We start from the raw sequence: 20,042 nt of genomic DNA, 5'->3' as shown, positions 1-20,042 counted from the left end.
ACGTTGCGGCTCTACAGATGTCCTGGATAGGGATGTGTGCCAGGAAGACCGCCGAAGACGTCCCTTGATTGGTACCCCCGGTGTGGTGAATGAAGAGATCTCAGCTAAACCTGCCTCTCTAGTCCTGAGGTGCGACAGCTTCGGACGGGCAAGCAATGGTGGGACATCCCTCTTGGTGGGGGATGGTGACGCTGAGGCAGAGACACACGTATAGGTCCCAATGTGGATTTTCCCCGAGACTGGGGTACTGCAGGAGCTGGTGTGGGCAGCAACGGGAGGGTCAGGATCTCCTGAAAGGCTTGAAGAGTGTTGATGGCATCTAAAGCTGGCCTGGGCCCACACCGCTATCTGGGGTTGGGGGGCGAAGTATGGGATGGGCTGCACCACTTGACCTGAGCTGGGGCCTGAGTTCCCAATGAGGGTGTTGAGCTGCCCAGCACAGGTTGTGGCTCGCCACCAGCCCTCTCCTTTCCCTTACGGGAGGTAGGAGATTTTCCCCGCAGTCTTTTTCGGCTTCTTCACCGGAGCCGTGGAGGGGGACCAGTGCTGGCTTGTGGACAGAGCCGGTGGAGCACTGCACACGGAGGCCGTTGTGCTTGGTGTTGAGTTGGACGACTGCTCCGGTGCCAGAGTGAGTGCCGCCTCCATCAGAAGCGCTTTCATACGGCTATCACACTCCTTCTTCATCCAACGTTTGAAGGACTTGCAGATACGGCACTTGTCACTTATGTGCTGGTATGTGGATCACTGATGGCCATAGGCCGTTTGCAGCGATCACAGGGCTTAAACCTGGGGACCAGGGCATGCCGTCTCATTTGGGACTAACAAAGAGTTGAGAACTACTATTACGGGTAACTAAGAATTACTAATTATGTACAACTATAATTACAGATTTTCAAAGTTCGCTAGAACTGAGAATGAAACAATGCTAGCTGAAGCAGCAGAAGTTCAGCACCGTAACTGGCGGAAAGAAGGAACTGAGGGTGGGGGGAGCTGGCAGCGCCCCTTATACTGCACCATGCGGGCGCCACTCCAGAAGGCACCAGAGCTGGTCCCCTACGGATACTGCTGAGGGAAAAACTTCCGGCACTGGTGCATGTGGCACGTACACACACCTAATATGGAATGGACATAAGTAAGCACGCAAAGAAGAACTAGGACAATTACAAGCTAGTCCACGTAAAGAAAAATTTACTATTCAAGCCATTTGGTATGGGGCAAGCAAAAAGATGGACTTAATTAAAATCAAGTGTTTCTATTTCTGATGTACAATTTCCAGCATTTACATAGCACTTTACACATTTGAAGTGTGGTACAAACATTAAATCCCTCTAACAGATTTTTTGTGGGCAGCCAGTACATGGAACTATAATTTAAAAGACAATTAACAGCACACAAAAACTTCAGCTTTTACTTGCTGTGAATTGCACTAGCTGAGTGCTGGCTCCTTGAAATGCCATCAGTGAAATAGGAATGAATGATTGAAAGCTGTAGTGTTCCATTTATGGACCAGATTCTTGGCCAAATATTAAAAAAACCTGGCCTCTCCGATGGTACAATATTGTACAAGCAAATAACTGCGGGAGCAATACAGGTAATCCAGTACTGACTCAATGTGTGCGTAGCAAGTGCTTAGATATCTAACTTCGTAGAATCCTTATTTACACCTGCTAACTTATGGGTGCAAAAAGGAAGGCCCAGTGAAGACTGGCCTGAAAGACAGGCTTCATGTTTACAGTATCTAGTAAAGGTGTTAATTGAAAATAAACATGTATCCTACGAGAAGAGGTGCCTGATGCCTGTCTTACAAGTAGGGACCTGTATACAATATTAATGCTTACATTCAGGGATAAAAAGAAAATAACTGAGTAATACAAACAGTAGCAATTCTTACTTGAAAGCTTTTCATTGCTAGCAGTGTCCTGCTGACACACAGAGATGCAACTCATACAGGATAATAACGTATCATTCTGAATATCCTCTATTCGAAATAAATGAGGATCTTCAGGACAAAATATAGGTGGGAATGCAACATCTATAGCCACATCATGGTTTATCCCTGTTAAGAGGGAGAGAATTACCTTAGCAAAATACTTCACCTTCAGTTTGTAAGAGTTTCATGCACACTGTTTATTTCTCTTCAATAATTCTTTTACCAATTACTGCATTTAAACCCAGCTATTCCAGTCTGAACATATGCAAGTTGTCATAAGATATTCACCCATACCCCTCGTTCCCATTATCTGCTAAATAATCTCAAATAAACTAAGTTTCAACAGAAAAATATGTACACTTACACATGTATACTAATATTACATATATATGAATTGACATCATACAGTAACAATATTTTTAGGAATAAGGGATTTTATAATATTTGTAGTTTCCGTATATGAAACCAATTTTTAAAGAGATTTCCTTCTCTGTCCCCATGGTGTCACTACAGGACAGAGAGTTAAGGTTGCTTGGGTGCCGTAACTGAACATATCCTGTCCATAACATGTTTGGATTTTTTTTTAAATGTTACCTTCCCTGAATTTCCTAGGTTTCTAATGCTTGTACTTACCCCCGAAACCTATTATTTTTTGCACTCTTAAATTACTAATACATACTCAGCCAGAACTCCAGCTTAACAGTTTTCACCTGGAAATTTCCTTGTTTAATTATTATAAATGTAATACATGAACAGGGAATAAATGCAAAGACAACAGTAACATCATGATACTATTAACGAACTGAAGCTATGGATGAACTTTAAATATTTAATATTAAATGACTGAAGACCAATTCACTTGTATACTTTGGCTGCTTTGTGCTACTTTGAAGCAGCACAAAATAGCTTAAGTTACTAGCATACTGCCATGATTAAGAGCAATGACAGTTGGACAGGGTGGATAAAAAAAAATCAATGATTTAAAAAAAATTGGATTTTTCTGATTTAAATTGGGTTTTTTGATAAAATGCTTTTTGAGGAAAAAACCTATCTACAGATAGTTTTAATTAAGATATCTTTGAGCTAGAATGTATCTCATCATGGAACAGGAATTATAAATTCTAATTCTATAGTATGAGACAATATATTCATGTAATGTTTAAGAAAAGTTTTGTAAATGAGTTCCAATAGTTCATGGATTAGGGACCCAATTTTATGCGGTTCCAGGGGCTTCTGTATAGAGTATTTAGGTTAATCTTTCTATCTACCCAATAGGACTCAATGCTCAGTCTGGAAGATACCATCAGAGATGCTTAGTTTTGCAGTTCTCAAACTGTGGATTTGTGTCTCCAGAGATAACATGCTTGTTAACAGCAAAAATGTTTTAAATAAATAAATATAGAGAGGTGAGAAATAACAGACGTCAATCCTATTATCCCTCTGCAAATTTGTGTACAGAGAGTCAATCCCTTAGCTCTCTCTCTAAAAGTGCAAAGTTTCAAAAAGTTCAATGAATAGAAGATTGTTGGGGGCGGAATAGACCTGGACAAGGAGAAGTTGTCTGAAGATAAATGTGAGAAGGGAGCAGAGGTGAAAGTAAGCCGGTCTGGTCCGGTATGGCGTAGCGGCAAGAGCTGGTATGCCGTGCTGGACTGGACCGGCTTCCCTGGCAGTGATTTAAAGGGCCCAGGGCTCCTGCTGCTGTGAGGAGCCCCGGGGCCCTTTAAATCACCGCCGGAGCGCCGGCAGCTGGGCTCGGGGGGATGTAAAGGGCCCGGCACTCCAGTCGCTGCGGGAAGCACCGGGCCCTTTAAAGCGACGCCGCTGGAGCTCCGACAGCGAGGGTTGGCCAGAGCTTTAAAGGGCCCGGAGTTCCGCGGCGGCCGGAGCCCCGGGCCCTTTATTTCGCCCTGAGCCCCGCCTCTTCTGGCTGAGGCCCCGTCTCTTCCGGTTGAGGCCACACCCCCACTCAGGACTCCAGCATACTGGTAAGTCCTTTCAGTTACTTTCACCCCTGGAAGGGAAGAACAGGCAGTAGAAACTGTTTTTGTAGCATATTCCAGAAGTCTTGAGGTCTTTCTGAGTGTAGCCTTCATTGATTTGAGATCTACTATACCATTCTCTCAATAGAAGGGAAATCCTATAATGGCAGCAGGCCATAAAAGAGACCCAGTTTGGGAATATTTTAATGAAGTTCCTCTACCTGTGGGTAAGACGGGCATGCATGCAAAATGCAAACAGTGCAACAAAGAAATACAAGGCTTGGTTGCCCAAATGAAATAACATCATGAGAAGTGTTTCTTCTCAGGAGGAAGCTGCGTCGAAGATGAAAGGAACATGTCTGAACATGCAGGATCTTCAGGTTGGTAAACTTTTTTATTTCATACTTCTTTCTTAAGGACTGCCTGTCTTCCTTCTGGATTATTCTTGAATTCTCATGTTTGAGAAAAAATATAGTTGTTACTCTATGGTACTATCATTTTTGATGTAGTTGTGATAAAAAATAAATAGCTGAAATTGGCAGATCTTCCTTTCACAATTTCACCTTTAAAGTAGTACTGAGTGTCAGTGAATGCAATGAGTAATACTAAATGAGCAGTATGGTAATAATAATTAAATAAACTGCATTGACTTATTTTGTTTAGGAGACTCCATCCTCAACATACGGGATTCTGAAGACTATCCACCTTCGAGATCACCATAATTTTCTATAGTTTCAGAGTTATCTGCCAATGTTTCAGTCACATCATGTATATCACATAGCCACAGTATATCACCTGTAGCAAAAAGAAAAAGAAATCTCCATCATCCAGAAACAACCATAGCTAAGTTTGTGATAAGAACCAGCACATTACAAAAAGAGGTAATTGATGAAAAAATTGCCTAGTTTGTTTACGTAATAAACTCTCTTTTCCGTATCATTGAAAACCCACACTTCATTAACATGGTTCAGTCATTAAGAACAGGGTACAGTCCACCCAACAGAGCAGATGTCGCAGGCAAATTGCGAGATAAAGTGTATGAAAGAGAAATTGAGCAGTGTGCAAAAGGTCTAGAGAGTAAAATTGCTAACCTGAGTCTTGATGGGTGGAGCAATGTCCACAATGATCCTGTTGTACGTGCTTGCGTGACAAAAGAAGGGAATGTCTTCCTTACAGGAACAATTGATATATTAGGAAATGTGCACACAGCAGAATACTTACAAGAAGTAGCAGTAAAAGCTATAACAAACTGTGGAAAAAAAATTCAAATATCTAGTATGCAGCTTGATCACAGACAATGCTGCAAATGTTTCCAAGATGAGAAGAAATTATTTAGAAGAGAGTCCCAAGCTCATAACATACAGTTGCAGTGCTCATTTGATGCACCTCCTAGCCAAAGACTTCAGTGTTCCAGAAATAAAGGCTAATGTTGAAATTGCAAAATACGTCTGTAACAACCACTTTGCAGCAGCTGCTCTGAAAAAAGTGGGAGAAACCAAGCTAACTCTCCCACAAGACGTGCGATGGAACTCACTAGTGGACTGTTTTGAGCATTATATCAAGAACTGGCCTAATCTGATGACAGTTTGTGAACAAAATTGTGAAAAAATAGATTCTCAACATTGGGCTTAAGAGAAATGTTGAACACATGCTGAGTACCCTAAGCCTATTTCTGTAGCCTTGAACAAAATGCAGGGGAATAGCTGTTTTATTGCTGATGCTGTTGAAATTTGGAAGGAACTGAGTGAGATCTTAAAAAGAGAAATATGCAATGACGGAGTTAAATTACAAGCATTAAAAAAACAAATGGGACAAGCACTATTTCCAGATCATTTTCTTGCAAATATTCTCAATACTCGGGACCAGGGTCAAACCTTAACTGCTGAAAAAAAGGAGTTGGCTATGACATGGACATCCAGCAATCATCCCTCCATAATGCCAACTATAATAAACTTCAGAGCTAAGGGTGAACCATTCAAGCAACATATGTTTGCTGATGATGTTTTAAAGAAAGTCACACCAGTGAACTGGTGGAAATCACTTAAGCACTTGGATTCAGAGACTGTTGAAGTGATAATCTCACTTAACAGCAGTAGCTTCTTTTGCTGATGTAGAAAGAACATTTTCTTCCTTTGGACTAATTCATTCCAAATTGAGAAATTGTTTGGGACCTGAAAAAGCAGGAAGGCTTGTTTTTCTTTTCCAGATTATGAATGAACAGGAAGATGAAGGTGAAGACGACTGAGTTAGCTGCAGAAGCCAATATTTTAAGTTTCTCATGTTCACCTGGCAGACAGTCGATTTAATTTTTTTTTAAATATTTCATTTAACTATTTTAGTTAAAAACAATTTTAACAGAAACAAAGCTCATTTTAAAAAACTTGAATGTTTAACTAAATTCAAAAATTCATATGCTTGTTTTGTTAAAATATTATGTTTGCTGTTGAAGAAAAAAATCCAGAATACATAATGTTGTTGTTTTAGTTAAATAAAACAGTTTAAATGTCTATCTAGTGATGTTCTCCTCCTAATACAGCCTGGCAAGAAAATCCTCCAAATATTAATGATTAACCTGTTGAACTGGAGATACTGTAGTTCACTTCCCAATGACTTCATAAATATCTGCTTCAATTACCTTTGTTAAATGAAATAACCAAACAATCTTTCATTTTCTGATATAGCTGTAAAACTAAATCTGAAAAGTTTTCTAAATAAATCACTTTAAAAATGTATAGCATGTACCTTCTAAAACTGAAACCTACGTCTGTCTCTGAGTTGTGAAGAGTATGTATTAAGGTTATAACAACCAACAAGAATGCACTTTGATGTAGAAATCCATGATTAAATCAAGTCTTCCTGACTAGTGATTTAAATCAAATCCACCTTGCAGTTGGAACCAGTCCAGTTATAGATGAGGTCAAAGTAGTACTCTTGAAACATACGTACAGTTTCCTTTATACCACTGACTCATTTAGGTAATAATTGGAGATATACCAATATCCTAGAACTGGAAGGGACCTCGAAAGGTCATCGAGTCCAGCCCCCTGCCTTCACTAGCAGGACCAATTTTTGCCCCAGATCCCTAAGTGGCCCCCTCAAGGATTGAACTCACAACCCTGGGTTTAGCAGGCCAATGCTCAAACCACTGAGCTATCCCTCCCCCCAAACAGATCAACAAACAGATCTCCAGTATATAAAATAGCTGGAGAAAAAGGGTGGAGATTGGTTATTGCTGCTAGAAAGCAACTTTCAATTTCACAATTTAAGCTAAAAAAAAAAAGGGGGGGTGGGGGGAATTTCCACAAAAATTTAATGCTGTTTTTCAAACTGCTATATTGAACAGTTTAAGGAGTTGTTTTTGTTCTATTTTTTTAAAAAATGTAAAGAAACATCCAAAACCAAATTTTAACTTTCTTTAAATTAATTTTAAAATAGGTCTTAACTCAAATTACAAGGAAATTTGTAAATCAGAAAATTAACGCTGTCCTCAAAACTTGCTGTAAGTCTGGAGACTGCCTGCTTTCAGTGCAAAACTCAACTCAGACTTAACTATGGAGTTTGGAGTGGTACCTCCTTAATATTATCCTTTAAAAAATTCAGTTTGTACCTTTAACAAGATTGTATATAAAAAGAAACTCATTCATTTCCTAACTTAGCATAATGCCCAAATTATACTAAAGTATCCATTCAACTTCACAGAAAGTTAAACAGTTCTTTGTTAAACATTGAGAACTTACCTAGTATGGTCACTTCATAGTGCCCAGGGCCACTGGCACTTTTAAATTCATGAATTTCTTTATTTGTTCTGTATTCTTTTAGCTTGTGCACAGCTGGATGTAGATTGTATTGCTGTATAAGGAATTCTTTGTGCATATAATCAAATTTACGTGGGATGCTCTCTGGGAAAACAGTGCAGTAATGCAAGTGATCTATTAAGTTGTCTTTCACCATTGTCCACAGACCACTTTGCCAGGAATCATGAGAAGTTCGTCCCATCTCTTCTATTTCAGGTGCATCACTCACTCCTTCTTTGTCTGCTATTATAAATACATTAAGCATTTAGTTGATCAATATGCACTGACAAAACCATACCACTTCCCCAATGTATTAGGAAAAGCAAAAATTTAATGAATAGATTAATACTTAAGTCAAATGTGAAAATATAGATGGAAAAATCAAAACGAATGCATAAAACATTAAGCTAAGGCTGGACTGTTAGTAAATAGGTTGTTTCCAGCTAGAGTTTGAAGACCGGATTCATAAAAATAATTATTGGTTGGAAGGTGCAATTCATTGCTTGCTTTTAGGTGGATAAGGATCAGTCACCTCCCCAGTCACTTTGTTTCACCAACACTTGGGAAGTATAAAAATGAAATAGGTACTTTATGATGCTATGCTTTACCATCTTCTGTACAATGTATATTCATGCAATGAAGACTATTGGCTGTTACCTTATAACAGTGGTTCTCAAACTTTTATACTGGTGACCCCTTTCACATAGCAAGCCTTTGACTACGACCCCTCTAATAAATTAAGAACACTTTTTTATATATTTAACACCATTATAAATGCTAGATGCAAATCAGGGTTCGGGGGTGGAGGCTGACAGCTCGTGACCCCCCAGGTAATAAGCTTAAGACCCCATGAGGCGTTCCAACCCCCAGTTTGAAAACCCCTGCCTTATAATGTATATTGTGCAGAGTCCCAGCTATATAGCTAACTGTAGTCCCTATGTCTACCATTATATGTAACCTGTGAACTAAGAACTGAAAAAAAATTCAAATAAACCATTTCCCCCAATTTTGTAGGCAAGTCCCCACTCTGTGACCTTACCACAAGGCCCATTCTGAAATGTACCCAACCTATTTTTTTTCCAGTTATCTCCATTTTGTCTTGCCCTCCCCACAAATAGTTTCCCCATCCTGATACTATACTAGGAAAACTTTTATTGCTATTTCCAATTTAGCCACATGAACTGTGTGTGCAAATTTCCTCACTGCTTCACAGGAAGCACTGCAGTAGTTATTACAAAGGAGCTTTAGCTGTACCAAAGAACTGAAGACACCAGGGTGTATATGGCTAAACTAGAAATGGCACCACCAAGTGGAAGAACGTTAAACAAGCAGAGTACATGAGCATTACTGCATCGGATGAGACACAAGGAATTATAGTGTAAAGTAGGGAAAATTGGTGGGCCTAAGAAACTGCAATAGCATTTGAGTGGTGTCTGAAGAATCCTTGCGCAGAGCATGGGAGCAGGACTTACCTCACAAAACTGGAGCATATTGTAAGTGTTCAACCACCATCCTCCCCCATTCATAAACACTCTCTCACTTTACTATATGGATGATTAAGGTTGTCATACTTTAGATAGGGGAAAAATACTATTAAATATAGATGAGTCAAATGAAATTGAAAACAATGACATCTCAAAAAACTAACTTAAACAGAAAAAATGTAGCTGCTTGATTATGTAACAGTTGTTTTTAACCTTTTAAATTTATAAGCAGCATGTTATATTGTCACTGGGAAAGTGTACATTATTAGACATTCCATAACAATGCTGGCTGTTAGAACGCCCTCTCTTCGGTAGTGCTGCCTTATACCAGTGGTACAGTATACAAAGCGTTAAATTTCATGCTATTGCCATTTTTGATTTTGAGCAACTAAACACCCACATCTGGTTAGAAAGATAGCTGGCTGAAAAGAAATTCTACTGGGATATTCTGTATAATTACATTAAGAGAAGAAAGAAAAATAATGTAACTGCCATCCTCTAGAATAAGTGTGAAGACCTTATTTGCAGGATTTTGTGGTATTAAAGTTAAAAATTGCTAGGATATAAATGCCAGGATTAAATATCTCTCTCCTTCTCAAACTTCAATCACGTCTTCTCTTACTTTCCTCTCTTTATATCTTGGGGCTGTAATTTGCATGTTGTCCTATTTGTATACACATATTTGAATCAACACAAACAGATGTGAAATTAGGACAGGACAGCAGAAGTTACAGCCTTTTGCTACTGAAAAGAGAGATGCTGAAATCCATGTTTAAGAGAATGATGATATTTAAAAGGAAACAAAGTAAGTATTTGAAGCCCAGCTTGCTGGAGAGAACTCTCTGCAGCAGACACCACACTTTCTTTGCCAGTCTAATATAAATAAACGCCGTGATGAACATCTGACTGCGTGAGCTCCCACTAAAAACAATTTAAAAAAATTAAAACATGGAATAAGATAGAGTTTACATCTATCGATAGCAAACTTACAAATGAAGCCCACACTGGGAACAGATATAATTTGAGAAAATATCTGTTTAAAAGATCTGGATTTAATTTTCAGATATAGAGGAAGAACAAGATAGGGAAATTCTAATGTGTTTACCTTAAAAAAAGCAAAAAACCCAAAAGCACAAACATGTAGCTAATAGGATGTGTAACTTTCATCACCATGATTACTTGTTTGTATGTTACTACCTTTCCTCAGAGTGTGATTTTCCTGCCTTTGGAAATGCTATCACATTTGGACCACTACTGCAATACCAGTAACAAAAATAGAGACGAGGTCCTCTGCCCTGCTTTGACCTGCTCCAGAGATGCAACATGGACTCAAAGAGACATTAAGGATTCCTCTTACAGTGGCATAGAGCAATACAGTTGCATTCTACCACCCATACAGCCAGCCCCAGCATGTGTCAGGGGGAAAAAGGTGCTGATACGTAGTTGCCAGAATGGTTCCTTAGATCCTGTTGCAGCTTGATGCAAATAAGAACAGCCCTGGGGTTTCTCTACATTGTGTTGAGGGCTGAACCAGCGCAAGGATGGTTAGAACAGGGGATGTAAAGGTGGTATACTACCACCTTTGTCCCCGTTTTGGGCCTGAGTGGAGAAGGTCTTTTGTAAAATACTGAAATGATCACAGCCAAACAAAATATTTAGCCACGTACCTTTATCGGGTTGTGAAGTGTCAGGCTCAGTCAAGATATTTTGTTCTGGAACAGAATCTTCTTGCTGAAATTCATGCAAGCTATAAAGGAAAAAATATAGTTAATTCTGAGGCTTTCAGGCTTCAGATAAAACTAAATGTGTGTTTTGGTGACTATGTTATAAAAAACCCATAACTTCTAAAGCGCAAACTCCAGATCTTGGTAAGAGTTCTTTTATTGATAAAGATCACTCTGACACTCAGCTACAGAAATTAACATCTGATATAACTAGAGTCATTTTGCTCAGCATAAACCTTCTCAAAGTTCAAGGCTAAATGCATTTCTTGCCATGTGAATCAGTGATATCTACAGAAAAATGTTTTACATTAAAAACAGCATTTCTCGCCCTCTAGTGGAAACTTGCTGAAAACGACGTGTGGCCCTGGCAGAAACAGAGCTGAATGTCATAGACCAGTGGTTCGCAACCCACGGACGGCTTGTAGCCCAAACAGCGCACAGCTGTGGCCCATATGACATCCTCAGGGCCATACAGGCAGTATGCATAATGGGTGGATGAAGCCCACATAACACAGAGCTGCATATGCAGCCCACAATAGTAAATAGGTTGAGAAGCACGCATAACCCATAAACAGGTTTTTATACTAATTCCAGAAAGGCTCCATGGTGTGCTATTGTACTTTGATATCAGCACACATCAGTGCTTGAAGGCACAAAGCAGCAATGAAAATCTGGGGCCAGAACATCATTTTAGAATCTAAAATGGCAAACACAAGGTTAAAAAAAAAAATCCGTTGAATTTTACACGTTATCCTGCCATGACAATCAGTCCAATAAAGTGAACTGGATTTTTTATTATTTCACTTAGTTGTGAAAACTAAACTAATTCTCCATCAATCATCCTTTAAATAATTCTCCTCTTCCCCTGGGGAAAAAAAATCCTAGGGAACTAAATGATATATATTGTACCACCATACTAACCCCAGCTCTTAGTTTTGTGTATTTCTTTCTCCCTTGCTTTAGCCCTCTATATTTGTTATCTAGCCAAACATCATAATCAATGTAGATGATAAACTTACGAAAAACCCCTCTTTATTTGCTATGTAAAGACCATGCCTACCTATGAGGCTAAGTTACAAATATCTATAAATCAATAGGAACAGCTATTAAAGAGAACATACGGATACACTCCTTTGTTCTTATTTATTGGGGCCCTATTTTATGATACATTTCAGTCAATAATATTTCCTTACTTTTTGAGGCTTTAAACATTTTAGACTGAGGGTTAAATACTCAAAATTTTGTACAACTAATATTTTTAATACCCTTTAATGCTATTTAAGAGTGGAAAAGAGTATACATTAATCTTCTCAGCTTTACTTTCGCTAAGGAGTTTGGAAAAAGGAAAAGAGGTGTTTAAAAAAACCAAAAAAACACAATACCTTCATCCTGTCGGCCAAGTATTAAAGTGATCTCATCCTGGTTTCTAACTCTGGACGCACAAGAACTCAGACTCAGAGTGCAAATTGAGCAGTTCAGTAGCTAGTTAATTGTGCAGGGAAAAAGCTACAGCTGCACTACCCTGGTTGCCTTCTTTCATTAGCATCCTTTTGGGCAGAAAGCAACGTTGAAAGTTCATTTTCGATTACAAAGATATATTGGAAAGCAGCCATGGAAAAAATGGTTCCCTCTCTTTTTGTGCCTGTTGTTCTTCGAGATGTGTTGCTCGTGTCCATTCCATTCTAGGTGTGTGCACGTTCACATGCGCAGCCATTGGAGATTTTTGTATTTGTGGTATCCATAGGGTTGGCTGCAGCGCCCGCTTGAATGCTGCACTCATGCGCCGGAATATCAGGCGCCGATGGCCCTACGCCCTCTCAGTTCCTTCTTGCTGGCATCTCCAACAGAGGGGCAGAAGGGCTGGTAATGGAATTAACATGAGCAACACATCTTGAAGAACAACAGTTACAGAAGGTAGGTAACTGATTTTTCTTCTTCGAGCCTTTGCTCATGTCGATTTCATTCTAGGTGACTCACAAGTGTGTCCGTGGAAGTGGGCTCAGAGTTCACTGTCGTGCAGCTTGCAGCACTGCTCTGCCAAAGCCAGTGTCATCTCGAGCTTGCTGGTAAGCGCATAATGAGACACAAACGTGGGGCCACCACTCCCAGGAACCAGTGACCCACACCGGCTACTCGTCCTGTATGGCTGTATCTCTCTCAGTCCTGCCCCAGTCCCTTCCACGCAGCTGTTTGCGTGACTGCGTCTCCTGTCTGAGGTCTGTACAGCTGTGCCGCAGGAGCTTCCAGTGTGGGGCGCTGGCTCCTGGGAGCGGCGGCCCCATGTTCTGCTCCTTTTGTCGCTGCGGTTCCCAGGAGAGCCCTGCGGTTCAGCAGATACCGATTTCTCTCTGTGGATATCAAATTGTACCTGCGCAGGGCTCTACAGATTGTACCCTGGGTAATGTCACAAGTATTTAATCAAGGATGGCAATCCACTGAAATTTATATTTTTGGAGAAAAGAATAAACTCAGAACCAGCAGTTCAGATGACTGAGAATTAATATAACAGCTGCAAGAATATAGCAAGAGGTAATGAGGATGATTTTCTGCGGAATCATTTCCCTGGCTTACAAAGTTCTAGTCAGTAAGGTATTTTCCTCAATCCTGCTTTCATTGACTAATGGGAGCAAGACTGGGTCCATAAGGAAGAAGGATTACCATTTCTGAATTGGGTTGCTTATAGTTTCAGTCAGTTGCTTTTCAATGGGACTTGTACTCCTAACTCACTTAGAGTGAGATTTTAAAAAGTACCTATCTCTACAGTATATCAGTGAAATGGAACAATTAATATAAATCACATTTTATTCAAAAAAGGCTTACTTTTCAGCCTCTGCATGGTGTTCGATCTTTCTCTTGATTCGACTCTTTCTGGTTATCATACGTGGATGCTGCTGTTGTTCCAGGGAAGCGCATTGTAAATCAAGTACAGAGTTGGCTTCTTTATTTCGATGGCTTCGCTTTTTTCCTTTTGTAACACAATCTTTAGATATACCAGTGTTTTTTACAGTTGTTTGAGATGCTGACTGGACTCTACCTTCCTGTAACAACAGTTAAACAATTAAAGCTATTTTATCTTCAATTACAAAAAGGTATAAGATTGATCTCTCATTGGTTTTCCTCCAATAACTTTATGAGGAATTGGATATCCTAGTCCAGGGGTTCCCAAACTTGGCTCGCAGCTTGCTCAACGTAAGCCCCTGGCAGGCCACGAGACGCTTTGTCTACCTGAGCATCCACAGGTACGGCCACTCGCAGCTCCCGGTGGCCACGGTTCGCCATTCCCGGCCAATGGGAGCCGTGGGAAGCGGTGGCCCAGCCCCTGGCTTACCCTGAACAAGCCATGAACCAAGTTTGGGAAACCCTGCCCTAGTTTCAAATCTTGTATCATCATTATCATCATCATCATAGTGTCTAGCAGATTTGCTTTATAGAAAATCCTCTCTAATCAAGTTTAAAGAAAAAGAAAAAAAAACACCTCTGTCTAGAAAGTGACAGGTTACATTAAAGTAGCCAGTTCTCCCAGTCCTTAATTTACTTTAACTATGCTATTTAATCAGTAACTTTTATACAGCAGGTACTTTTATTGAGGACTGTAACACTCAGAAAACAAGTAAACCATTAAGTTTTAAAATTTAAACGATGACTTTCAAACTTCTCTTGATCTTAGAATGGTAAATTCAGTTAATCAAGAGACAACGTATGTGGGTTCTGAATTCAAATGCAAGAGATCGCAATTGTAATTATGATCACAGCATCTTAAGTGCTATACTATTAAGCCTCAAGCACTGTACCTGAATTGGTTCCATTCTCGAGGCATCTTCAGCTGCATGGCTGACATATCTTATAGCACTAATTATCCCCTGAACAGCAAAGCGCTTGTGCTCCCTGTAGTGCAGGTCTTCAATCTCTCTCTCCATTTCACTTATGGCTTTCAAAACTGATTCAACTGCAAAAGAGCAATTCTCACAAGCTTAACAGTTTTAAAGAAATACAAAACTACTAAAAAGTATCAATGTTGGCTTCATAAAAGAAAATTGGAAAATTCTTGCTAAATTTAAATTATTAAATGGTCTTAAAATTGAACTTCTCTGTAATTAAATCCTCCTGTTTTCTCATCTCTCATTTTCCAGGCTCTGCTTAATATACTACTGCTGAAGTTCTTTATCATTATCACATCTTATGTTCTTCAATATGACAGACTTTCAAGCTGAAGATGTAGCCGAAGCAGATGTTGGTACAGAACATCTACAGAGTATAAATTCAGAGGGACAGATTCTCTGCTGATGTAAACTGTCAAAACTTCACTGCCATCAATAGAGCTATGACAGTTTACACCAGCTGAGGCCTTGGTTCAGAGTCTATCTTCAGAATGATTTTTCCTCGAATGACATTCCAGTATTTAACCACTGATCTAATCCAAGTGTAAAGCAATCAGAGTTGCTAATTTTGAGTACTTGTGATGAAATCTCAGATAGAATGAGGCACACGTAATGGGGATATTTTGTATGGTGTAGAATACCTTTATTATTTTTACAATATTTCAAAAAAGAATTTGGTGCTGGTGGGAAAGGACAGTATCCACCAATTACAGTTTTCTTCATTTGGTCAGCTTCACTTTGAGTTTTAATCCACTGGATAAAGTTTTTCACTTTGGCATCTCTGGTATATGGTTGGCCTTTGTGCCATCCTGTTAAAACAAAAGGTTTGGGTATTGAAATAAAAGGATCATATAGATTAAGTAATTGGTTTTTATAAATTGCTACATTTGAACACTATACAGCAATATACACAAAAAGCCAAGTCAGAGATGCTAAAACAATGTTCCTTCTACCAGTTGATAGTGGCTTTATGAAAAAGTATAATGGAACCCTTATATGGCACTTGGATTTAACACACACAAACTCCTAGATACCCTAAATGCTAACATCTGGGTAGTAAAACAGTTAAATGTTCTTTCTAGAACTAGCTAGTTATATTCTGTCCCAAACTATAAAAAGAGATGAGCAAGAAGCAGCATTTCACACCAAAAAGTTACCTTTTCCTCACCTGAGAAGACCCATATTCTCTGGTTACCATTGTGTCTGCAGCAAGACAGACCAATTTCAAGGCTGCTGAGCTGAAAACAGTCTCAGCTGATGATTCTGAGATGCTAGCTGAGGCTCTGATTTAGGAGCAAGGTGGATATAAAGCAGGGTAGCTAATATACTGGAAGCAAGTGAGGAGGACACTAAAAATCAGAAGTCCTTCATTTGGGAGCACTGAAATCTAGAACTAGATACCTCTGCCAAGAGGAAGATTTGTGGCTAATCCTGATTCAGCCAATCAGAAGCTCCTCTGCAGACCCCACTGAAAGTGTTGAGGCATCTAGATACTTTTATAAAGAATGATATAAAAGTGTATTTTCTTGTTTCCATCCGCCTATAGAGGGACTCAGTACTCATTGTCTGGGCTGACATATCAGGAATACTGTAGAAAGAACAAACTGGATAGTAAAACAAGGATATGTCTGGGGAAGAATGTTTACTGGGCTGAATTTAAGATTAAAAGCTATACAGGATCTTTTGCGACAGAACGGAAAGCCTGAATCTATGAAAAAAGCAATTGATGGAATTACAGTTTTTATAAAAGGTTCCTTGTTGCATATGATGTAGAAGTGTCAAGTTCTTAAAATAGTCTGTAATGAAGCAATTAACGAGTCTTCATATGGACCAACCCAACAATAGCACAAACGCTGGATATATTATAATTTCTTAAAATATGCTATGATGATTTAGCGGGGGAAGACACCTTACATCTTTCGGTTACCATACTGCAGTGTTCTAACTTTTGTAACAATCTCAATACTTTCAACTCATAACTGTCCTGATCTGCCTTTCAATATCAGTTAGCTCATATATTCTCATCATGGCTTGTTCAGAGTGCATCCGACATCAGCTAAGTTTTAATAGCTTTACTCAATAACTTCACTTTCCTTCTTCCTTCTTTTTCTTCTTGTGCACATCTCTTGTAGACAGGAGGGAAACCTAACCACTTTCTGGACAGGCCAATTTATGAATGCTGAAACTGGATCGGTCTCAAGTTTATAATCAGGCTAATAGGAGCTAAATATGGGGGTATTTTGTTTGGGGAGAGGGGAAGAGAGAGAAGGAACCTAGAGTAATTAAATGGAAAAATACAATGTATTAAATCTCCAGAGGATTTAAGAAGTGGCGCTTTGGTAAAATAACACCTCTGATTGAAGGAAGCAATGCAAGGTATGCTACAGCGTGATGCTGGAAACTGCTTTAAAAGCTAATTGTTTTTGCTCTGTATATAGAAATACTATGGACATCTTCAAGCTGAAATACCTCATGTACGAAGGAATATATAACCTGCAGTATGTGTCATGGAAAATTAATTTTAAAATAATATTTTATTTACCTGTAATAAACATCTGACTCTCATTTGAAGTTGTAAGGTAAAGTGTTCTGGGAGCATTCTCAGTGATGTCCCGCACCACTCTCATCTGTGTGCACACCAAATAGGTCACTAGAGAGAAAAAATCATTTCAGTTTTTTCTGGTATATCAAGCTTCCAAAGCTGTCCCATACCTAAGTAGTTTTAAATATGCACTAAAAAAAATAGTAACTCTTGATCCTGCAAAAACTTAACCATGTGGTCAACCTTTCACTCTTTTATTGTTAGAGCTCACAATTTGGGGATAGAATTGGATTCATAGCTGTTAAACAAAGCAGTAAGATTTCAGTGGAAGTTAAACATTTGTGCAAGTGTTCGCAAGATTCAGGCCTTGGCAAGCCATGTTATAATTAAGTTAATATTTCACAATTTGAACATCACAGACGTTTTGTCTCATGAAGATTTGCGTTCAGATTAAAACTATGCATAAAAGTAACTTTCTCAAGTGCCGGAGTAGTTTTTTTCTCTCACATATATGTTGGAGCTGCTGTATAAATCATTAAATCTTAATCAGGCGAGAGAGAGAGAGAGAGACTGATTATAGACCAGGGGTTCAGGCACTTTCCAGATGGAGTGCCCTAAGCACCAGGCTACTGGCTATTCTTGAATCAACCTTGCTCATGTTTTTCCATACATTTTTTTTGAAAGGTCTCAGAACAGAATTTCTCATCTTCCAGCCAGCCCTACTACCTAATTCTTCGTTATATGACACCAAGGAATCTGTCAGTGTTAATAATTAAAAATAGCAACTATGGTCCTATACAATTATACATTTGATTTCCTCCACTTTGATATTTCAAGTATTTTGCAAAAGAGGCCATACAACTATGATAGTTAAAAGGGGCTTAATTGTGATACCATAATGGTAAACAGCTTTTTTCCCTAAACTTCATCATAGAACATCCTCTCCCTCTAAACGCCTTTCCCCTTAACTAAAAAACTGAGTATAAGAAATAGTAGTTAATTTCTTTCTCCTCTCTCTCCCCCACATACCCTATATTCTTAAGGTTTCACGCTATTGTGGCTGGAGGTGTGATCTCATAACAGATCAGGGGTAGGCAACCTATGGCACACGTGCCAAAGGCGGCACTCGAGCTGATTTACAGTGGCACTCACACTGCCTGGGTCCTGGCCACCGGTCCGAGGGGCTCTGCATTTTAATTTAATTTTAAATGAAGCTTCTTAAACATTTTAAAAACCTTATTTACTTTACATACAACAATAGTTTAGTTATATATTATAGACTTATAGAAAGAGACCTTCTAAAAAAGTTAAAATGTATGACTGGCATGCAAAACCTTAAATTAGAGTGAATAAATGAAGACTCGGCACACCACTTCTGAAAGGTTGCCGACCCCTGTAACAGATGTTTCTGCGATACATATGAATCACTTTTGGCATGGGAAAGAAAGTGTTATTTAAGTTGATATAGCCTAACAAAAAGTTATGTCAATTTCAGCTGCATTCAAAGTGGAAGAAACAAATCAAGTACCAAAAATTAGAGAAAAAAATTTCTTCTGAAAAGATGTAACAATCAATGGTCTAAAAATAAATAGCATCACTCCATGAAAAAATATACAGGTCACAGTCTTTAATGAAGAAATGAGAGACTAGGATAGTGTCTGAAAAATCTTGACTAAGCAACTGAAAAAGATTGTCAATAAAATATATCAGCTAAACCAATACAATGCTAAATAAAACCGAAGCCCTGTATCCACAGAACCAATATGAACAAGTTTTCCCATGCTGTCCTACAAATGTGTTTCTTCCTTGGCATGGAAAAAAATGTGTTGGGGTGAATGCACATTTAATTCCCAATGTTCATTCAATCCTTGGACTTTGTTGAGACAGCTAATCTGGATACCAACTGTGATTGTGGGTTTTTTGGTGTGGAAACTTATTTGCCAGCAACTGAATTAAAGCCACCAACTCATTTCACACAAACCAATTAACAGGCCTTACCAACCTGCTCTATACACAAACTAGTGACTCAAATGTGAAAATGCTTTGTATCCTATTACCAATCTAATAATTCAGTACAAGTATATCAACATTTTCAAACTAAAGTTTGGCATACAAATCCATATGTATGCACCTAGATAAGATATTTTCAGAGGTGCTGAGCGTCTGCACCACCTGTTTACTTCAATGGGAGTTATATGTGTTCAATATCACTGAAAAATCAGGCCTTAATAAGTATTGTTTTAAAAACATTTAGAATAAAAGAAAGAGAAAGAGCAGAGTATATCCTTAAATGCTAAGATATTATTTTCTAATGATTAGGGATCCGTCCCAAAGCCCAATTAAGTCAAGGAAGTCTCCCAATGATGTAATTGTGTGTTGGATCAGGCCCAAATAGCTTGAGTGGACAGGGCTGTCTCTTTCTTGCTGAGAGATCCCAGATGGTGGTTTTAGGAAATTGCTCATCATCCCTAAGTATACTCAAATGTCCATTTCCACAGAGTTTCAACATGACTCCCCTCCCATTCAATCTGTACCTGAGTCCCTTGGGAGGGTTAGCAAAGAAGCACGTAATGCACGCACCCTGATGATACTCAGCACTCTCTCTCTCTCTCTGACTGGACCCAGCCTATTCTGACAAATGCGAGAGTTTAGGTAAAATTGGGTCATGGCTGAGAACTGCAATGCAGATAAAACTGAGGTGATGG

The 20,042-nt window shown here is 39.0% G+C and overlaps 1 protein-coding gene across 3 annotated transcripts in view; it reads right to left on the bottom strand.

The window, feature by feature from the left end:
* RADX (RPA1 related single stranded DNA binding protein, X-linked) overlaps positions 1-20,042 on the bottom strand; it is a 34,994-nt gene that overhangs the window by 2,875 nt on the left and 12,077 nt on the right. For 2 of the 3 annotated variants that reach the window (XM_039488212.1, XM_039488210.1), the window contains exons 7-13: positions 17,338-17,445; positions 15,437-15,604; positions 14,709-14,863; positions 13,738-13,955; positions 10,861-10,940; positions 7,653-7,952; positions 1,895-2,059 (exon numbers count right to left, since the gene is read on the bottom strand). In XM_039488212.1, coding sequence (XP_039344146.1) covers positions 1,895-2,059; positions 7,653-7,952; positions 10,861-10,940; positions 13,738-13,955; positions 14,709-14,863; positions 15,437-15,604; positions 17,338-17,445 — 1,194 coding nt within the window. The remainder of the gene's footprint in view (positions 1-1,894; positions 2,060-7,652; positions 7,953-10,860; positions 10,941-13,737; positions 13,956-14,708; positions 14,864-15,436; positions 15,605-17,337; positions 17,446-20,042) is intronic. The other variant, XM_039488211.1, reaches the window with a different exon arrangement.

This window comes from Mauremys reevesii, linkage group 9, assembly GCF_016161935.1.
Source record: "Mauremys reevesii isolate NIE-2019 linkage group 9, ASM1616193v1, whole genome shotgun sequence".
NCBI lineage: Eukaryota > Metazoa > Chordata > Testudines > Geoemydidae > Mauremys > Mauremys reevesii.
Note: the sequence above shows the minus strand (reverse complement) of the source record. Positions and strands in the feature narration are given on the sequence as shown.